This window comes from Alligator sinensis, unplaced genomic scaffold, assembly GCF_000455745.1.
Source record: "Alligator sinensis unplaced genomic scaffold, ASM45574v1 scaffold449_2, whole genome shotgun sequence".
NCBI classification, from domain to species: domain Eukaryota; kingdom Metazoa; phylum Chordata; order Crocodylia; family Alligatoridae; genus Alligator; species Alligator sinensis.
In genome coordinates, this window is record NW_005842831.1 from 12,864 (window position 1) to 33,483 (window position 20,620).

The following is a 20,620-nucleotide window of genomic DNA, read 5'->3' on the forward strand; positions in this document are numbered from 1 at the left end:
GCTCCAGCTGTATCCTGTCCCTCCCTTCTAGCGTGCCCACCTCGCCCCAAATCTTGGTGTCGTCTGCAAATTTAACCAGGGTGCTTTTCACCACGTCGTCCAAGTCGCTAATAAAGAAATTGAACAGCGCGGGCCTAAAGACTGAGCCCTGGGGGACGCCACTGCCCACCTCCCTCCAGGTCGAAAATGACCCGTCCATCACTACTCTCTGAGTACAACCCCTCAGCCAATTTGCAATCCATCTGACTGTGTAGGCATTAGTACCACAGTCGCCTAGCTTTTTAATGAGAATAGGGTGAGAGACAGTGTCGAAGGCCTTCCTGAAGTCCAGAAAGATTACATCCACCGTGACACCTGCGTCCTCTGATTTTTGTGACCTGATCGTAGAAGGCAACCAGGTTGGTCTGGCAGGACCTGACCCTAATGAAACCATGCTGGTTGCCCTTGAGCATCATCCCTGCTGCTGGCCCATCACAGATGTGCTCCTTGATAATCTTCTCAAAGAGCTTCCCCAGGATTGAAGTAAGACTAATGGGCCTATAGTTGCCCGGGTCCTCCCTCTTCCCTTTTTTAAAGATGGGGACTACATTGGCCCTCTTCCAGTCATCCGGTACCTGGCCAGAGCACCATAAGGGCTCGTAAAGCTGTGCCAGGGGCCCTGTGATAACCCCTGCCAATTCCCTCAACACTTTGGGGTGGAGAGCATCTGGACCTGCTGATTTGAACACATCCAGCCCCTCCAGAAGTTCCCTAACTCGGTCCTCCCTGACCCTAGGCCTGGCAGAGTTTCTCCTGAGTCTGTCCTGAATCTCGGTAGGGGAGTCCCAGTCCCTGCTCAAGAAAATGGAGGCAAAGAAATTGTTAAAGAGGTCTGCTTTTTCCTCTGGTGCAACCACCAGATTGCCCAGCATATCCTGCAGGGGCCCCCACATTACCCAGTGCCTTCTTCATGCTCCCCATGTGCCTTTTGTTATCTTTGATGTTAGCCCTAGTTCCGTATCTGCCTTGGCTTTCCTAACAGCCCCCCTACAGACCCGAGCGGTGGAGGTATACTCGTCTTTGGTGACAGCCCCTCTCTTCTACTGGGTGTACGCCTCCTTTTTGGCAATCGGGCATTCCCAAATGCTCTTGGTGAGCCAATGGAGCTTTTGGGCACTCCTGCCCCCTTTGCTTCTTGTTGGGATTGTCACCCCTTGGGCTCTGAGTATCGTCTCCTTAAGGAACAACCACTCATCTGGGGCACCCAATTCCCCTGCTCTCCAGGACCCCAGTGCTTCTCCCGCTAATCTCCTCAATGCATTGAAGTTGGCCCTCTTGCAGTCAAGGGCTACTGCCTTGCTGCAGGCCCTTGACACCCTGCGCTGGATGGTGAATTCCATCTCTGCGATGTCCTGAATCCAAGTCGCAGGCACGAAGCAGACCTCTCGTGCCATGGGGTCGGGTCGGCAGATGGGTCCCTGTGTTCTCCTTAGGATGGAGTCCCCGATGATGAGGACCCGGCGTTTCTTCCTCCTGATGCTTCCTCTCTGTACCGTCTGTGTCTTGCATGGAGTGGCATCGTCCCTGCTGGAGGCATCCCCTTCGTCCTTCTCCACCACGGCTGCCAGGGCCTCGTCTCTGTTCCCCAGCTGTACCTGGGGAGCCTCCACCACGCTAGCCCGAGCAGCCCTGGATCTGGTGGATACCTTCTACCACTCCTGTGTTGAACGTGTCTCCTGGGGGGACTGTACACTGAATGACTGGTCCTGCAGTGAACAGAAATATGAATCAATTTTGTCCTCTGCAGCCCTGATCCCCCGCAGCCTGCTCACCTCAGCCTGGAGCTCCCATACCTGCTCCTCCAGAGCCCTAAGTCAGGCACAGGAGAGAGAGGCAAGGGAACCACCAGGCCCCACTCCCACCGGCTGCTGGGACCTCACTGAGCCTCCCCCACAGACGGGGGCAAGGGGCTACTGACCCTACCAGGAGCTCTGTCTAGGTGGAGGCCTCAGAAGAGCCCAGGGCAGGTGGCACCGCTGGGGTGGGGTCCCTAGCAGCTGCGTTCTGCGACCGCACCATGTCCGGGGAGCTGAGTCTACTACTCTCGCTTGTTGGAGGCACCCTTCTGGGCTGCTACCATGCACCCCGCCTTATGCGAACACCAGCGGAAATGCCGGTGTGCCCTTACAGAGCATACCTGTTTGCACATGGCTCGGGAGCGCAGCTCCCTGCTGGCTGAACTAAGAGGGATCCAAAGAGCTTCCCCTTCGGATCTGCCTCAGCTGCGCCGGCACCCTCTCCCCCACTTAGCTTAGGGATCAGCTGCTGCTGTCCCCTCCGCTGCCGCCACTGTTGCTGCCTGCTGCCTCCGCCACCTAGGTAAGAGGCCACATGTGTGTGGGGCACATGTGCGCTCTGCTCCCTCTGCTCCTGACCCCCAAGTGCTGACACTTATCCCAGCCCTTTTGTGCAGCGTCCCCGGAAACAACCAACACCAACTGCAGAGGGAACTAAGTCAGTGGGTGTTGGCGGGGGGGGGTATGACTGTTGCTGCTACGTGCACCCCAGGAGGGCTGTGGGCTGGGGGGCTGCACCAGGCTCTTCCTGGGGGGTGCATGCCCCTGGATCTGTGCGCTGGACAAGAGCAGGTTACCACTCGCCTTGAGCACCAGGAAGAGCCCAGTACTACTACTGGTCCCAGCCTGCAGCAGCAGTCTGCTCTTGTCCTGTGTGCAGATCCGGGGGCATGTGCCCCCCAGGAAGAGCCCAGTGCAGCCCCCCACCTGCAGCCCTCCTGGGGTGCTTGTAGCAGCCAGAGCTGTGCGCCCCCACCCCGCACCCACTGACAGTTCCCTCCGCTTGGTTGCCTGCTGCAGCCCCAGGAGCGGCCGACAGGCTGCGCCATGCCCCTCCCCCTGCCCCTTCCCTAGTCCCTGCCTTACTCCCTTCCTCCCTTACCGCCATGGGAACGTATTATTATTTTCCCTGTTTTAAATCCATTTTTTTTTTCTTTTCTTCCTCTTATCCCAGTTTGAACCTGGTTTTTATGCTTGGAAAATAAACTCTGAAAAATTCCCAGATTTTTTTTTAAATAAAAACTGAAAATGTGGAACACTACGCATAAGGTAAACATGGAGGGAGAAGAGTTACTTTTGTCTAATTTTTTTTAAAGAATTGGCAAAAGTGTTATTTGTTTAAAAATACTTGGACACTTTTTAAGGGGAAAATGGATATTGTGTCTCTTCTAAGTACCATAAGGCATAGTTGTATCTGGTGTAAATTTTTACAGTTCTGACTTCCAGTAAATCTATTACAGTTTACAGCAGCTGGTTGTCTTCTATAGACCTACAACTTCAAAGCCTTCATGAGAAAGGTGACTGGTGTAACATGATTAATCTGGAAGATGATACTCCAGTGAACTGCTTGGTCCCATATTGATATTGGGGAAATGGTCTAGGAACCAGGCTATGAAGGAGAACAAAGCATGTTTTGAAAAAAATGTAAGAGCAGCCTATTCTCAAACTATTTAAATACAAATAAAGTCAGCGAGTGTGGAGGTCGGGAATGCTCAAACAGCAGCAGGTGATTCTGTGACAATAGTTAGTGATATTATAGGAGTCAAACAAGGCCAATATGTGTTAGAAGCAACTGCCTGCTGCTTCCGCCGCCGGAGTAAATCTATTTCTCTCATGCAATTATTTCACTGGCTCCCTAGATTTCAGTCCTGATGGGGATGATTCTTGGTGCTAGGTAGCAGCTTGCCAGTGCTCTTAATGACAATGGCTAAAATGAAAGACTCCATTGGCATCTTGGTCTCCCGTCTGTCTCTCTGCACAGGTTATCTTCTTGGAGAAGAGGGTCACAGAGCTGGAAAAGGACACAGCAGCCAATGGGGAGCAGCACAATCGGTTAAAACAGGAAAATCTGCAACTTGTGCACAGGTGAGGGAGCTCATCTTGCATCCTAGGGGCAAACAGCTTCAGCATGAGTTTCTGATGGTATTCTAGAGCTACTTCCCTTCCTCTACTCCTTGCGCATGTGTGTGTGCATGTATGCGTGTGTGTGTATTTGGACTAGAAAGTGACTCTGAATGGAACCTTCACCCTTATCCTCCCTAGGGTTACTGACTGTGTGAAAGGCAGTTGTTTTTTGGGAGCTCCTGTTTTAAGTGCTGGAAGCAAGCCAGTAGAAAAGGAAGGTACAAAAAGACAGAGCAGAGTATTAAAACTTAGTAAATCTGCCTTCATTCAATGGCCCAAACAACATCCAGTCCAAAGGCTGCTGATTTAAAGTCAGCAGGCATCCAATTGCCTTCTTTGCAAGAGACCCCTTTGCTTTATCTCCAGTGCCCTGCCTGTGTGCCTTTATCTCCAGTGCTCTGCCCTGCCCTGCCAGTTTCCTGGGTCAGTGATAAATTACTGAGGATTCAGTTACGCATGCAGCCTGACAGGTGTGAGTAGCTCACCTTCAGGCAATGATGCCCCTGCATTCATAAATAATCTGTATGGAATCTAGGAGCATTTTGTCAACATAGTTTGCAAACTCTTTAGGACAGGCATGGTCACTTCTGTATGCGCACAATGCTTAGGATGATAGGGCTTTAATTCTTCCCTAGGATGCTACTACTTTGACAAATAGTTAGCAATAATACATCTAATACAATTTAGAAAGGAGAAATTACTATTTCCCCCCTACTTAGCCCTTCATTTAGTCCAATGCATTTTAACAACTGTTAAGGAAACATCTATACGTCCCACAGCCCCAAATGACTTCATTGCTCTCAGATGCTGGCAAAAACATAAACTCTAAACCTCATCTAAGTATAATCATTTGCTCTTTAATCTCAGATAAGCTTCTATCTTCCAACTCCATTTACCTTCACCACATAAAGCTATTAGAAGTTTCATTTATAGAACTGTAAGATTGGTAAGTAACAAGTGTGTCACAGAGCTGTGTGTTACTCAAGTAAAGGTTTCCTTGCTAAACTTTCACAGTAATAAGATGTTTTCATTTTAATCACTTAGCTCAGGGTTAACTGGTTTTTATTCAAATAAAGGGTTGTCTTCACATGGGGTGATCTATTGAAAATGCCTGAAACCGGTATCATATTGCTTTTGAAATGTGTCAGCATAAACTACATAAAATAATATCCCGGCAAACTTCTCAGCAATTTGTATTGAAGCTAATTCACCTGTGTGTTGCCTTGGCATAAAAATGAAAGCTAGTCTGTGCACCACTTATTCACCTGCTCCAAGAACAGGTTTGCATATTTGCATACTTAGATTAATAAGCATTTGTGTTCTAGCTTAGCATACCTACAGGCCTTCTGAGATTTCTGTGCTCTGCTGAGAACCACATGGCAAGAAAAGTCTTCTAGGTTTGGATAGGAAATACCTCCACATTTCACTTAAGAGAATTCCCTTTTGGATGTGAATTCACAGGGAAATGGGCACATTCTTTTAGGTCTTAGATGTAGTTTAATATGAACTTATTCTAAACTGGCTAAAGTTGCTTTCCAAATCCCAACATTTTGTCTCTGCGACAGTCATTATGTAAGACCTACATCACTTGTATAGGATCTGCTGAACGCCAAAGAATGTTATTTCCAGAACTGCCCAAATATCCTTGATATAGCAGAAAGGAATTTCCCTTGTGTAGCATGTGAATTTCATACTGCATTAGAAATGCAGGAGAAAATGGCAGCCAAGTTGGAAAGGAAAAAAATGAAGGGACTAGACATGGTTCAGTTCCATCATTTATTCTGTGGAGCACCCAGATTTTACACTGCTCCACTAAGGTGCAAATTTTAAGCACTCTTTTTCATAGGATCCTAGGGAAGTAGGGCTGGAAGGGACCTTGTTAAGTCATCTATCCCAGCCCCATGTTTGAAGTGGGATCATCCCTGACAGGCATTCTAATTTTCAAAACCATCCCAGCCTAGTATTCTGACTTTTCACTCCTGTTGAAACAATCCAGTATGCTGTCTGTTTGCAACAAGAGTACACTGTTGGCTCATACTCATCTTATGATCTACTGCAGTGGTACTCAACTGGTACTGCAGTGCCTGGTTAGCCTGTGGGCTGGATCTGGCTGGTGGTCCTGAATCCCATTCCTGGAGGGGGATGCAGAGGAGAGCAGGGGGCATGGCCCAGCCCTGATCTGGCTGCAAGGTGGGGAAGGGGGCATGGCTTGGCCCTGATCTGGCTGTGGGGCTTGGGAATTTGGCAGCAAGGGAGGGTGACAGCATTAACTGTCGCTGCTTCTCAGCCGCCATATTTCCCAGCCCATGGGGAGCCCTGCGGACTGGGTGCCATGACTCCATGAGCCACATTTGGCCCAGAGGTTGAGCATTTCTGGTCTACTGTAATCCCTGCTCCTTCTCTGCAGTATTGCAGTTTAAGCATTCATACCCTATAGTCTGTATTTGTGCATGCAATTATTCCAGCCCAAGTCCAGGACTCTGCCCTTGTCCTTGTTGGCAAGTTGATAAGTTGATCTTTCCTTTTAAAAAGGGTTTCACTGTAACACTGAGGCTATTCAGAGTGTGGTGGCAATCTATCTGCCTCCTTTTTTGGATTCACAATGATTCTACTGTCAAATCTAGATGCTTCAGAGTTGGTACTAAAGACCCCAGAGAGGGGAATGGTGGATTTCATGGCTGTAAAGATACCATATTTAACATTAAATAATATATATAATTAAACAATGTATAGTTTTCCATGCGTGGAATCTAATTAATGGGGGGGTTATCTTAAATTTGAAATAGACCTGGTTATGGATAAATAGTGTGCCAGTTGCTTTCACATGGTCTTTAATGAGGTGAGCCCTTGTTAGGCGTCTCTTCCTTCTGCTTTGTACAGGCACACTTCCTTTTGACATCTTACGATTTTTCAGGTTCCCTGATCACTCCCATGGAAAATCTGGTAGGAAGTAAACTGAAGAGGATGAAAAAGGACATCCCTTCTCTCAAAATAGCAGAGTGCCCGCGGGACTCTTGTGTAATGTCAGGAATGGTTAATCGGCATCTTTCCTTCTCTCTAAAGAGCTAATGCCCTTGAGGAGCAGCTGAAGGAACAGGAGTTGAAAGCAGATGAGACCCTCATGGAGGAGATCAAAAAACAGAGGGAAATTCTGAGCAAGATGGAGAGAGAAAAGAGTATTGAGATTGAGAATCTGCAAGCCAGGTTGGTCCAGCAGCCACAGCCTTGTGCTGTGCAGGTTTCCTGATATGGTTTTGTGTTAAATGCGTTTCATGATTAGAACACAGCAGTGGGTAAGTTTCCATCTTATTTTGCATCCAAGTTTATGCTGCTTCAATAATGGCTGTACAAAGTCTTTCTAACCCCCTCTTTTTCCTGCTTTATTTTTTCCCACAACTTTATCCAAAAATAGTAAATTAACCACCTCAGAACTGATGCTCAGTTTCTAGTTGGGGAGAACGTCTTATTTGGATTTAATTAATTCTGCTTACTTTTAGCCTATATATGTCTCCTCCTTGTTCCTGCTCCAAATGCATGAATAAAGACAGTGTTCACTTGAGCCATGTGAAAAGACCATGAAAGCCTGTTTGACTTTCTAACTCGAATCACTTTCATGAGAACAGGCAAAACATCTGATCCTGTTCTTAGTAGAGTCAGTGAGAGTTTTGCTAGGATCAGGTCCAGAGTGAAGGATGTGGACATGGTGAAGCAGTTCCAACAGAAGGAAGAGCAATGAAGGTAGCCCTGTCCTCAACCTGAAAGATGGCATGGGGCCTTATGGATGGAGTATTTGTAACAGCAGGCAAAAATCACAGGAGTCCAGCCACACTTAGTCAAATGTCTGCTTCTCTGTCTCCATGTTTGTCAATGGGGAGATTTGAAAATTTTGAGTTCTACTTTGAGATAGGGAGAAGGTCAGTTTTGGAGTGCTGCCTTCATCCCATCCCCATACTTCTGATTCCATGTTCCTGCCTTCAGTGAATGTGCTCTTATGATTAATGCTATAAAGTTCTCCAGTGCTGGAGGCATGCTGGTGAAATTTGTGTGTATATTTGTTGCTACAGACTACAGCAGCTGGATGATGATAACAGTGAGCTGAGATCCTGCGTCCCTTGTTTGAAGGCCAGTATCGAGAGGCTAGAGGAGGTGAGGGGGAATACTTACTTAAATGATGTTATATATCTATTTTTCTGTGTACTAAAAATAGGAAGAGCGATCTGTTCCCTGTGCCAGAGATTGGGGTGAGAAAGTGTGGATGCACATCTCTGTATTTTGTGCTAGAATATGGTATTAATTCTTTAGCTGTGATTCAGCACCTTCTTCTGATGCTGTTTCTTTCCTGTGCATATCTTCATTTCACGTCTTTGCAGTGTAATTTCAAACTTGTCTTAGGCAGAACCTGGTGTATTAGGCAGAACTTGTACTGTCTTTCTTCCAAGACCATATAACCAGTGCCATAGCAAGGGGGGCGAGCAGGGTGACTGCCCTGGGTGCTGAAGCAAGGGGATGCCAATAGGCACTGCCCAGCCAGGGCAGGATATGGGATGGAGCCACAGGCTCCCACTTGTGTGTGCAGTCCCAGGTAATCATGGGGGAGGGCGGGGCCTGTGCCTCCTGGATCTGTGCGTGAGGCGAGGATGGGCTGCCACTGCGGGCTTTGCCCTGGGTGCCAAACTCTGTTGCTATGGCACTGAATATAACAATTGCAAAATGGGGAGGGAGGGCCACTGCGGTTTTCCTTGGGAGTCATGAACTTTGGATAAATCAATCTTGTTCAGTTCACGTGTGATTTGGGTTTTTTGGCTGACAACTCTGAGCAGAAAATGCGGCTGTTCATTTATACAATAGACTTGTATGGAGTCTAGGTTATGCAACAAAGAGAGCCTTTTGAAGCCTCATCTCTTCCAGTCCTACCCTAAATATTACCCTGGGCCACAGCTCTGTCTGGAGAGACTGAGTCACTGCATTGTCTTCTTTTAAAACTCTGTAGATCTTGGTGTTGAGCAGCTTGAGCCAATGCAGTCTGAATATGAACTTCATCAGCAGTCTTCTAGTCTCACCAGAGGATGGAATGTGTTCCAACAGCCAATGCTCCTATATCTGTTGCGGGCAATTATTTTGGGCAGAGGGCCGCTTACTGAGTTTTGGCAAGCCATCAAGAGCCGCATGACAGGCAGCCCAGGGCAGATTAATATTAATTTTCTAAATTTTTTAGGGGCCCCGTGGGCTGGATAGAATGGCCTGGCGGGCCGCATCTGGGCCGCATTTTGCCCACCCCTGCTTTATATGCTTTGTATCCCTTTGTCGTACCATTTGTGCATGAGATGCTGCCCTCTTCTGGCAGATTTTATGGAAGTCTCAGTTGCTGTCACCAGAATGGGTACTCTTAAATTAACCTAGTGCAGGGGAACCCTCTTATATACTAGCCTCTCTAGCTTCAGAGCATTGAATTGTTTCTTATTCTTCCTCCCTGATCACTATATCTAGGTTCCATTGAGTATGTACCTAGCAGTGGGGATGTGATGCAAACTTTATTGACGTTTTTCTTTTAATTGCCAAATTCATCAGGAGAAAAAATCTTTATGCTAAGAACATGTGCAAGTGGGCAGAGGGGAGTGCATGGGTATAAATGTATGTGTATGATTTGAGATGTGTGTATTAAATAGAAATTAGTCATATTTGCCTGTGAGCAAAGGTGCCAGAAGATGAAATTTACATTTAGATGCCTGCATATTTTGGAGCCTCTGTTTTTTCCTGGATTCAGAGCCTTTAAGGCTCTGTAAGGGGCTATTATTAGTCTGATCGTTTGCGTAACACAAGCCACAGGACTCAACCCAGTGATTCATCTATCAAGACCTGGTTTAAAAAGTGCATTGAGGTTTGTTTGGGGGGTTTTCTGGTTTAACAGGTGCTATATAAAATGATCACTTAATAAATAGGAAACCCTACGTTTTAAAGAGTAGGTTTTAGATGTGGATTATATGTGGCTCTGCTTTTTCCTTGGACACATTTAGCCATCTGCAAAGTGTTTGTTCCTGACACTTCTCTCTTTATCACTCTGGAGTGTATTGCTGCTGCGTGCACATCTGCACATGCACTCACAGCATCTTGAACCAGGGCAGGAGCCCCAGGGGTCAGCCTGCCAGACCATGGTTGCTCCCCCTGGCTCAGTGTGTTGTGGAGGGGCTGGCTTGGGGCATGAGGGTGCTTCAGTGCAGGGCTGGCCAGCAGGTAACCCCTGCACTGAAGCATCCTCGTGCCCCAGCCAGCCCCTCCAGCATCTACATGTGCCCTGCTGTGAAGTAAATTATTTTACTCCAGCCTAATGGGGGCTCATGTAGGTGCAGAGATGTTTACTTCACACCTAATTAGTCTACTGCACAGTAAATGTCTTGTGTAGATGCGTCCACAAAGTGTTATTGCTCTTCTTTGTTTTTAGCTTAAATTGGAATAAATGTGGCTAATGAGCAATGACAGGTGCAATTATACTGGAACTTCATGAAGGAGGGAAACCCCTGCTGATAAATTGAATGTCTCCTTTAATTCAGCATGTTTGAAACAAAGATTTCCTGTTAATATAATTTCACACTTACACAGCACCTTTCATCCCAGAAAATGTCAGTGCACTTAATTAACCTGAGAGCCTGACATTAGGCATCAAAGTAGTGGCTTAACTTTTACTGAGAGCTGTTTGTTTTCAGGTGCACTAAGCAATGTGGTCATTTGTTCAAGCATATGCTGTTAAGTACTTACATTTGTGAACTTTGGTCTGTATCAAATCAAGGTGCTCCTGAAATAGCCATCTTTTACTTGGCTCTCACATTAAGGGCTAGCTGTGCATTATGCTACATTATAGAGAGGGGCTGATCTGACAGAACTTGAAAACCTAATAGCAATTTGCTAACGTCTACATGTCTAACCTTTGAATGGATTTGGTATGCTGTCCTGTGCAACCATTCATCTGAGATATGGACATTATATAGTGGTGTTTCAGAAATGCCCTGTAATTATAGCTTTGGGTTACATTTCCCAGTTAAAGCTTTTATTTCTGCTCAACAAGGATCCCATCACATCTTGGTTCATCAAAAACCTCCAAGTAAGGAAATGCCTTAGGAGGGGTTTGTATGATGTCTCTGAATTGCTATTTATCCTTAAACATCTCAGAGGTGACATCATGCTGTTTCAAGCTGAGAGATCCCTTTGATTTCATGTAACCTCTGCCTTGTAGCTGTCACTTAGGCCCCAGTCCAGCAACATGGTTTCTGTGCTGTGCAGAGTCACTAGGCAGCTATTCAGGTGCCCACATAGATGGTTTAAGACAGGTTGTCATTAGTTGTGTCAGCTAGCTACACTACTACATCTTCTATTGCTGCCGGAGCACTGAGTCTGTGAAGTCCCCAGAGATCAGATGAAAGCACAGCAGGCAAAGTAGCTGCAGTAATGTACATCAGTTAAAAGCATGTTCCCTTACTGCAATGCGTAGGATTGACCTCTTGGATTAGCAGGAGGGACAGTCCTTGCAAAGCTATGAGAGAATTCTGGTGATATTTCTGCCTGGCTAAATCTTGTTGCAGGAGAAGCAGAAATTGTTAGATGAGATTGAAGACCTCACTGCTCAACTCAAGGAGGAGCAGGAAAGCAAGAGGAAGATGGGAGACAAATTGACCCATGAGAGACACCAGTTCCAGAAGGAAAAAGAGTCCACCCAAGAGGTACGTAAATCTATGCAGTTGTCTAAACCCTTCTGCCTGTGTGTTTGTCCAGTGCCTTCAGTTACAATGGACGCACCTACAGGGGGAAGAGGAGGGGGAACTCTTGCTTTCATTGCTAGGGAACCAGGAGATGCAAACTGCTTATAGGTAAAATGTCCTTGATAATTTTGTCCTACCTTTTTGCCACTACTCAAAAAAACAAAATCACTGTAGCTTGACAGAGCCTAGTCATAAGGCAGTCGGTAAAGATGCCTTGTCGTAGCTGGGCAGAGGAAGCTGACACAGCATCTGTACTGTTTGCCCTTTCAGCTTGTATCAAAGCCATCATTTTCAGTGACATGAAAATTCATCCAAACATAATTGCGTTTACAGATATAGATATGCAATATGTAGTCCTCTGATTAGGGCTTTTTTCCCTATTCAGCAATGCCCATTTTCATCCATATTTAAGTGTAATGGAAAAGGCATGAGGATGGGACTTGGAATCAACCAGTGTTATCATAACAAGGACAAGAATGTAATAACAATCAGAACAGAACTGTGGCTGCTTACAGGTGTGAAAAGAATGTTTTACTTTTAGCTCAGTGTGTTCCTGCAGTGAGCATAGCGCATGCCCACAAGACGCATGTTAGTTTGACCCAGGTTCCTGAAGCCAGTATAGATCAGGTGCTTCAGCTGGGCTTTTTGGCACTTGTATCCAATAGCTGGTTAAATCAGCTTTATATAAAAATGCCAACAAGCCCCACTGAAGCACCCAATCTATACAGAAGCTGGGGATCCAGGTCAAACCAGCACCCTTCCTCTTCTGGTAAAAAGCTGGGGGGGGGGTGTTGTTTGTTTGTTTTGTTTCTATTTTTTCACATCTGTCAGGAGAATGTGTTCTGTGTGCTTTGCACCAACCATTCCCCCTCTCGTCCTGCCATCTCATTCAACGGTCCCCTTTGAAGCAGTGTGGAAGATCACTTATGCTTGGTGTTACAGCACTTGATCTACTCCTGACAAGACAAACAATAGGGAGTCTTTACACACAGGCAAAACTACAAACCTCTTCTTGAAAAGGGCTGAGGGTTCAGAAACTTCCCTTGCTCCAGGGGTTCTGGAAGGTTGGTTTCTCCATATTACAGGACAAATTAATGTTTGCCATCCACAGCAGAAAGGGAGGCTTTTGCCTCAGTTTACCAAGCAAGGTGGATTGTATTATAATGCAAGCAGCCATTTGGTTAAAGTATCAGGCCTGACTTTTGAGGTGATGGATACAAAACACTGCCATTTCGCAGCAGCAGGCTTCTGTTGAGGCTTATTGAAGTGGGGGAGAGTCCAGAGCTGCATGATCTCTCTAGTGCAGTTTAGTTACTTGAACTTCCAAAAACATCCATGTGCATCTGAAGGGCTTGTGTGCTCCTTGCTGTGAAATTCTTGGAACAGCAGAATAAATGAGTTGAAAGAAAAATTCAAATAGCAGCCCCACTCCATCCCCTCCTGACACTAGCTCATGGGCAGTTCTTGCCTTGGCATGCCAGGGGCTGGTGCTTATTCTTCAGTCCAGTATATTCGTAAGGATCCCCTCCCTGTCTGCAGTCACTGTTTTACAGTGCACAGTCTGAGGAGGGACAGGGAAGAAACCATCTTCTGCCTTTGGTTTGGTAATGTCTGTTTCTGCTGCAAGTGGACCAGCTGTGGTGGGTCACATCCTGCCATAGCTGATCTGTTTTATTGGGTGAAATGCATGTTGACCATTATCTCTCATCAGGCCCTGCACCAGACCCCAGGTTGGGAGCTGGGGAATCCCAGGATGGAGGCACAGAATGCTGGAAATTCTTAAGCTCCTGCTCTGCTCCGCGCCTCCATGCTGGGACCCACACTTCATGTAGAAGCGCAGGTTACTGTGGGTTCTGATGTGGAGCAGGGTAGAGTGGCACAGGAACCAGAGTCCCTGGTGCCTAAGCCTCCATGCTGGGACCTGTGCTGACTTGTGCTTCACATAGAGGCACAGGCCAGCATGGGGCAATGTGGAGGCGCAGGGAGCTAGGATATCTTCAGTGCCCTGTGCCTCCATGCAGGTCCCACGTTGGCCCATAACACCATGTGAAGCATGGGTTGGTAGCTTCCCTGCTTACCCAGATGTTTCCTTGGAGATCCCTGGCACACATCTCTGTAAGTGGGGAAAAGCTGGGCAGGCACTCTGTGGGTTTGAAAGGTCCACTTCTGCCTGGAAATTCCCACAGTGCAAAGGATCAGGGCCCCTCAAGACTCTGGAGCAGGTAGCTGGAGAGCATGGGCAGCTCTGGGCTGCTTGTGCTCTCCCACCATAAGCAAACAGATGTCTGCCACAGTAAAGTGGCGCAGATTGTTACCACTTTTTGTTGCAACTACAAATCTGGGCATGTGGCACAGCAAAAGGCAGGGACATCTGTTTGCTTTTCACTTTGTACTGCCATGAAAATGTTTATGACACCATGAAGGCAACCAAAGATTACATTTGCTTCCACCCTTAGAGATGGCCATTAATCCTGCTATCACAATCTTCTGGTAAGAGGATGCTTTCCCCTGTAGGGTGTAAGTACAATGGTAGTCAGGCCACCTGTACCTCACTGTTAGCTTCCTCATATTCAGGGAGTGGATTTGTTTGATTGTTCTGCCCACTGCATTAGTCTCCTTTGTTCTGTTGCAGCTGATTGAGGACCTCAGGAAGCAGCTGGAGCACCTGCAGTTGTTTAAACTTGAAGCAGAGCAGCGAAGAGGCAGAAGCAGCAGCATGGGACTCCAGGAGTACAATAGTAGGACGCGGGAGACAGAGCTGGAGCAAGAGATCAGACGGCTCAAACAGGTAGTTGGGACTGGGGCAGGGAAGATGAGTGGTTCAGCCAGTAATGGTGACAATGCTCAGCTGAACAGTACAGCTGATGTTCTTTAGGTTTACCCTTGCTAACTGGTGCAGACTCCTCATGAAGCACAGCTGGAACAGTGTTGGGGGTGGAGGCAGGTTACTGCAGAGAAATTCTTTCCTGGAGTCACAGCTACCACATGGGTTGGACCTAAAAGCAGCTTGTGGTCCCAAGTCAGAATCTCCTAGGTTTGCTCATGTGCATGATGGTCCTCGCAGGTAGACTGGGTAATGTGAATACATTTAACTGCAAGGGAGTGCCTGGATTTTCTAAACTGAATGGGGGAATGCAGGACCTTCTCCCCATGGAAGCAGTGATCTGCCTACCCAGCCATTCAGTATCCTGAGGTGGTGGATGCATTCTGGGAATGCTATTTTCTTCCCCCATTGAAACAGTTCAATCCCAGATCCATAGCAGAAATACAAAAAGCTGTAGAATCCTTCTGATGTGTCTTCTACTGAGTAAGGCCTCCCAGGGCTCTGCTGACTTGGAAGTGAGTCAGGAGCCTGTCTTCCTTCTGGTTCTGCCACCCAGTCCTAGGACACCAGGGGCAAGTTGCTTCCCTTGTCTATGCCTCAACTTCCCCATCTGCAAAATGAGGATAGGACAGAACCTCTGTAGAGCACCTAATGCTTGATAGATTTCTCACACTGTAGACATGCAAATTGTTTGTATTGATTTGTGGGTTTTGTTGTGACCAGGATAACCGAAACCTGAAGGAACAAAATGATGAACTGAATGGACAGATCATAAACCTTAGCATCCAGGGAGCCAAGAACCTCTTCTCAGCTTCATTTTCAGAGTCCCTAGCTGCAGAAATCAGCTCGGTCTCCAGAGATGAGGTATTTACTGTATGGTGTTGACAGGAGGCTTATCCCTGTTTACCTCAAACCCCTTTGTTTTTAGGTGGATTGATGTATTTATGTAATCCATGCTCCTTGCCTGTGAGCACCTAGTTAGAGCTGAAATGCCCTCCATGCTCGCTAACAATGTAGAGATCTACTGAAAGCTGCCTAACAGAAGAAGGCAATGCTGTGTCATAGGGATGCTGTTCTACAGCTCAGCTGCTCTTGGGAAGAGAGATTCTGGCTGAGCTGCTGCCTTCGCACATTTCTGAAGAAAGCCATAACCTATCAGGTGCTCAGATGCTGTTGTGGGGGGACCATAAAAGACCCTACATTGGTGGGGGGAAAAGGGGGAGTTTATAGCCAGAAGATGGTTGTGCTTAGGCATTGAGAAGGTTATGAGTTCTATTGGACTTTGTGCTGTATAGTAAAAGGAATTAATCTTGTTAGCAGTAGCCTTTGTCGTATAGGAGTTGTGTACATGCTTGGTGTAAACTCAGAGGATGGTGGGAATCTGTTGTGTAGGATGTCTTTCTCGGGGCAAAGTACTTATTTGTAGTGGCCCCTCCTGGATCTGTCATGTTTGTTGTTGAGCAAGCTATCTATGGCTAGAGATTGCAAGGGGATACTTGCTAAATGTCCTGGACCTTTGGCCTGTTAGTTATTAATTAGGTCCCTGCCCTTCCTCCCTACAGCTAATGGAGGCGATTCAAAAACAGGAAGAAATCAACTTCCGCCTCCAGGATTACATTGACAGGATCATTGTTGCCATCATGGAAACGAATCCATCCATCCTGGAAGTCAAATAAGGAGGCCACAAGCTGCAGACTCTGTACTCGGGATCTGGTGTGGACTTAGTGCTCTGAGAGGGGAAAAGAGGCTTGCAACACCTTTGATCTTAATGAAGGCACAAGAAGCATCACTTCAGATCATTGGATGAATTAATCCAGTGGACCGGGGGAGAAACAAAAACAGCAATGAAGCCGTGTTGTTTGACTCCGTTACTTAAAGACCCTTCCTGGCTTTGAGGGGTAAAAAGGGAATCTGGAGAAATGCAGGCATAGGCAGAAGAGGAAGGGGAAAGAAGAGGAACTGCCACCCTGCCACTGGAACATATCGAACACTGGGGTTGATAAATGGCTGCTAACAGGAACTGTCTAAACCATAATCCTGAAATCCCTATTGCACAGGTGGGGACTGAGTTTGAAAAGAGTTATCCAGAACCTAGGGCCATAGAGAGATGACTCCCATTCAGCCTGTTATTAAGAGAAGATGCTAATGGGATGGAGAAGCTAGCTGACTGAATTCTGTGCCCTGTCCCACTGACACACCTACTTTGCCGAAGTGTCCAGCACATGCTCACTAAGGCAAATCTACCAACAAGAAAAGCTTTGTCCCAGACCTGTATATTTTTTTTTTTTTTCACTCATAGCGGGAAGTTCCTTCTTCAAACAGCACTGCTAGCACCTCACTCCCTGGGGCTTGGCCCTGATGGGTTCTCCATTTAGGTGGTAGATGAAAAGGGAGGAGTGGCCATCTTTTGTAGACCATTGTTGGAGCCTGATCTGTGCCTCTGCACTTGTGTTTTGTTCTGGCTTGGTGAGATGTTACATTGCTCCATCTTCTTTGGAGCTCACTGTTCAGCAAGCTCCATCCCATGTGTGATTCACTGGGGTGGCTTTTACCACATTCCCTTTCTCCTTTTGGGACAAGTTCCCCAAGTATCAGATGTGAATCCCTATGAATCAAGCCAGTGGGGCCTGAATTGAATGGGCCTGCGGTAGGGCAACAAGCAATGGGAGGGATAAAAGTCACACAACCATGGATAGGTGGACTCTCTACCCTTCCTTCCTGTTGTTCCCTTCAGGGACTGAAGGCAGGGCTACAATCTCTCCCAGCTTTATTAGTCAGTCCTAGAGCCAGCCTGGCAGCTGGCATGTTCTTCCCTGCTCCTGCTTCTGTTTGTATGACTCCTCCTTACCGTGGAGTACTTTTATAGCCTTAGTATTGCTGCAGCAACAAATGGGCGCACAGCACCTTGAGGCAGTTGCATTCAGGCAGCCCCTTGTGTCAGAGAATAAGCTACAGTGAAGAGAAACAACATGAGCCATTTGAACACTTATTTCAGGCCCAAGGATTGTTGTACCATGGAAACTGTCGCCTATGCCTGAATGTCGCTTCAGAATGAAAGTGGTACGGTCTATGGCAATAATCTTCTCTGAGATGGGCTCTGCTGTTGACGCTCACAGCACTGGAGGTGGGGCCCTTGCCAGGGTATAGGGCAGAGCCCTGGCTGGCTCTTGCCCGTCCTCTTCTCACATCCCTGTGCTGCCCTACCTTTGGTTTCACCCTTGCATTAATCAAGTTTTTGTTGGTCTAAACCAGGAAACTGCTATTATTGTGTTGACTACTTAGACAACTGAGTTTACCTGGAGCCTGAACCTTGTGGTGGGAAGGGCATACAGCTCGCTGGAGACTGAAATCCACGACCGCTGGGAAACAAAAGCCATGTTTGCATCCAGCACATTCAGGCTCACTACTATGAAAGGCCATTTTTAAATCTAAGGGCCTTTCACAGTGCATTGCATAATAAGTAAATGAGGAGTTGATTAAAAAGAGCCTTTTCTTCTGGCTACCAAAATAACGTTAAGAAGGGTAGAAGCTCCTGAAGGATCTGGCTTCTGTTACTGAGGTGTTTTGGCCCAACAAGTTGGGGTGGGGGGTATGTTTGTGAAACTTAAACATAATTTTCTCCAAGTCAATATTAAATGGTTCCTCACAAATACACTTTTCCTGTAACAAATAGCTGTCCTGATTCCAAGCATAGTCACATGGGACAGACAGCAGGTTTCTCTTTTAAAATACGGGGCAGTTTTGTTGTTTTTAAATCAGCCAGTTAGCTTTTAAAGGACTTGGCTAACTGGGTTGAATGCCAAATCTGTAGTAATGTGTAAAACTTCTGCATCAGTACCACACTTTACATGCATTCCTCATCTTTAGCACTAAAGCATCTGAGTTTGGCAAGTGGCCAGCTCTGTAGCTGCACTCCTCACTCCCCTGTAAAGCCTGTTACATGCTCACAACTACTGAGTTATCCTCTCTTCCATAGTTTTATTCCTTAGATTGGAGAGTAAAAGCACTTCACAGGGCACAGGACAGCACAGAACCATATTCATGGTAGCCTAGAGGATGTCCCAGTGGTGGGAGAGGAGCCTGCCTGGGGATCTCTGTGAGCACCCTAAGCAATGTTGCTACCCTGACTTCTCTACCACTCCATGATACAGAGCCAGCTTTCCGGGCACCTGTGCAGTGTATTCATATTTATACAGGTTTGACTTTTGTTTTAAAGTCTGTAGTCCCTTGAACTGGGTAAGGGAAGTGCCCTTTTAAGAGGGGCAAAGAGGAGGCAATGCTTTCAACTCTTCTGCCAGGCAGGAGCAGGATCTCCAGTCCCCTTTGGATGCTCTGTGAAAACACTTTCCTGAGGAGGCTTCTGTTTGTAAGATCTGCTGCAAGAAAAGGGGTGATGTGCATCGAAGGAGGGAGCCATGTTCTCTCAGCACCAGGGCAGTGAACCACCAACACCCACCTTCCCCCTCCTGCACCCTTGTGTAGCATACCCCAGCAGACCAAAAGCTCCTGTGCACTTGGCAGTGCTCTGAGCTGTCTCCCTCGCATACATTTCGCTCCTCAAGTCTGTGGGAAGAAGCCACGTACTGTACATTTCCAGAGAAGCTTTGGGTGTAAATCAGTGTATACTTGGAGAGGGAGATTTTTCTATCTTGTAGAGTAGGTATTTTTATAGAATGAAGGTTGATCAATTTTTTTAATACTTTAAAGAAGAGAGAAATGTATCTGTGTATACACAAATATTATATAAATATAAATATATATATATATGTATAAATATATAAATATTGGAGACCTGCCTTTCTTGACTTGGGATCATGTATCCCCAGTTAAAACAGTCTTTTTTTTTTTTTTTTTCCTGTTGATCACTCCGAGGTACTGTAACTGTAAATAATCACCAGGAAAAAAGTTTTAAACACAAAAGCACTGACTTGCACACTGACAATGCTTTAAATTCCCAAGGAAAAAAACTGTACTTCCCAATAAAGTTGCGCTCTCCCTGCTGGTATGTGAAGGAAACTCGAAACGAGGCAAAAACAGTATTGTCTTAAATGATGTATTGATTCTTGTCAAATTAAAAGCTGTTACCATTACTCTTCAGAGTGTTTTCTCCTTTCTCTGCTTCCCCAGGAAGGAAGGGATGGCAGAGGAGGGAAGGACTGAGAGATGTTTTCATAGCTTGTCATTGCTGACTCAGGCTTTAAAAGCAGGAATTGTGTGAGCACTGCAAAATCCCCAGGAACATCGGAAATGAAGCCCTTCCTCTGGGCTGGTAGATTCTTCAAGGAGTTTCCTGTCAATGGTGTTATAGAAACCCCAGGAGCTGCACAAGGTATTGCCATGCAGAGATCCCTGTTCAGACCAAATTGTCTTGCTTCCCTGGTGTGACTCAGGAATAGCTGTAGACCTCACTGGGATCCCCCTTGAGTAACCAAGAACAGGGGGAAGTCCTGTTCTGCACCACTGACATGAATGGCAGAAACAGGATTGAAGTCTTGGCCCTCTGATCTTCAGGAGGGCAGACTTCTCTGAGCATATTTCTGGATCCCATGTCATTCATTGCATTGCCTGATAGTGACCCCTTCTGGTGAAACCAGGGTGTGATTCTCAGTTGTTAACCTTTTTAGGCTTAAGGCACACTTGGAAAATACCAGCTCTTAATTTTCACTTTTTTTTGCTGACAGAGAAATAATAGCACATGGATTCCTATTTGAAATCTCTGGGTTTATTTTGTGATTCATATACTGCAACATTCTAGTTGAGACACATTGGTGTAATGTAAAGGAGAAAGGGGAGCTGTGTGACCAATGTTAGCCATACTGAAAGTTTCCCTGGACCAGGCACTCCTAAAGAGTGTGTTGTGGAGCAGCAGAAGTGTGCCATGAAAAATTATACCCAATCAGTGTCAGATCCAGCATGCAGAGCAGCAGCATTTAGCCTGTGGGGCTCCCCATGGATCCAGAAATTGGTGGGGGAGTAGAGACAATTAAACCAGGCCATGACTCCCCACCACCAATTTTCCAAGCTCTGCATGGTGGGATCAGGCCCACAGACCAGATCTGGCTTGCAGATTGACCTGGCACTGCTCA

The 20,620-nt window shown here is 46.6% G+C and overlaps 1 protein-coding gene across 1 annotated transcript in view; it reads left to right on the top strand.

Moving 5' to 3' along the window:
• RAB11FIP3 (RAB11 family interacting protein 3) overlaps positions 1 to 19,624 on the top strand; it is a 28,884-nt gene extending 9,260 nt beyond the window's left edge. Inside the window, exons 4-10 of the mRNA XM_006035399.3 lie at positions 3,817 to 3,920; positions 7,023 to 7,163; positions 8,024 to 8,105; positions 11,534 to 11,671; positions 14,343 to 14,498; positions 15,258 to 15,398; positions 16,097 to 19,624. Coding sequence (XP_006035461.3) covers positions 3,817 to 3,920; positions 7,023 to 7,163; positions 8,024 to 8,105; positions 11,534 to 11,671; positions 14,343 to 14,498; positions 15,258 to 15,398; positions 16,097 to 16,210 — 876 coding nt within the window. The 3' untranslated portion in view covers positions 16,211 to 19,624. The remainder of the gene's footprint in view (positions 1 to 3,816; positions 3,921 to 7,022; positions 7,164 to 8,023; positions 8,106 to 11,533; positions 11,672 to 14,342; positions 14,499 to 15,257; positions 15,399 to 16,096) is intronic.
• The last annotated feature ends 996 nt before the right edge of the window (positions 19,625 to 20,620 follow it).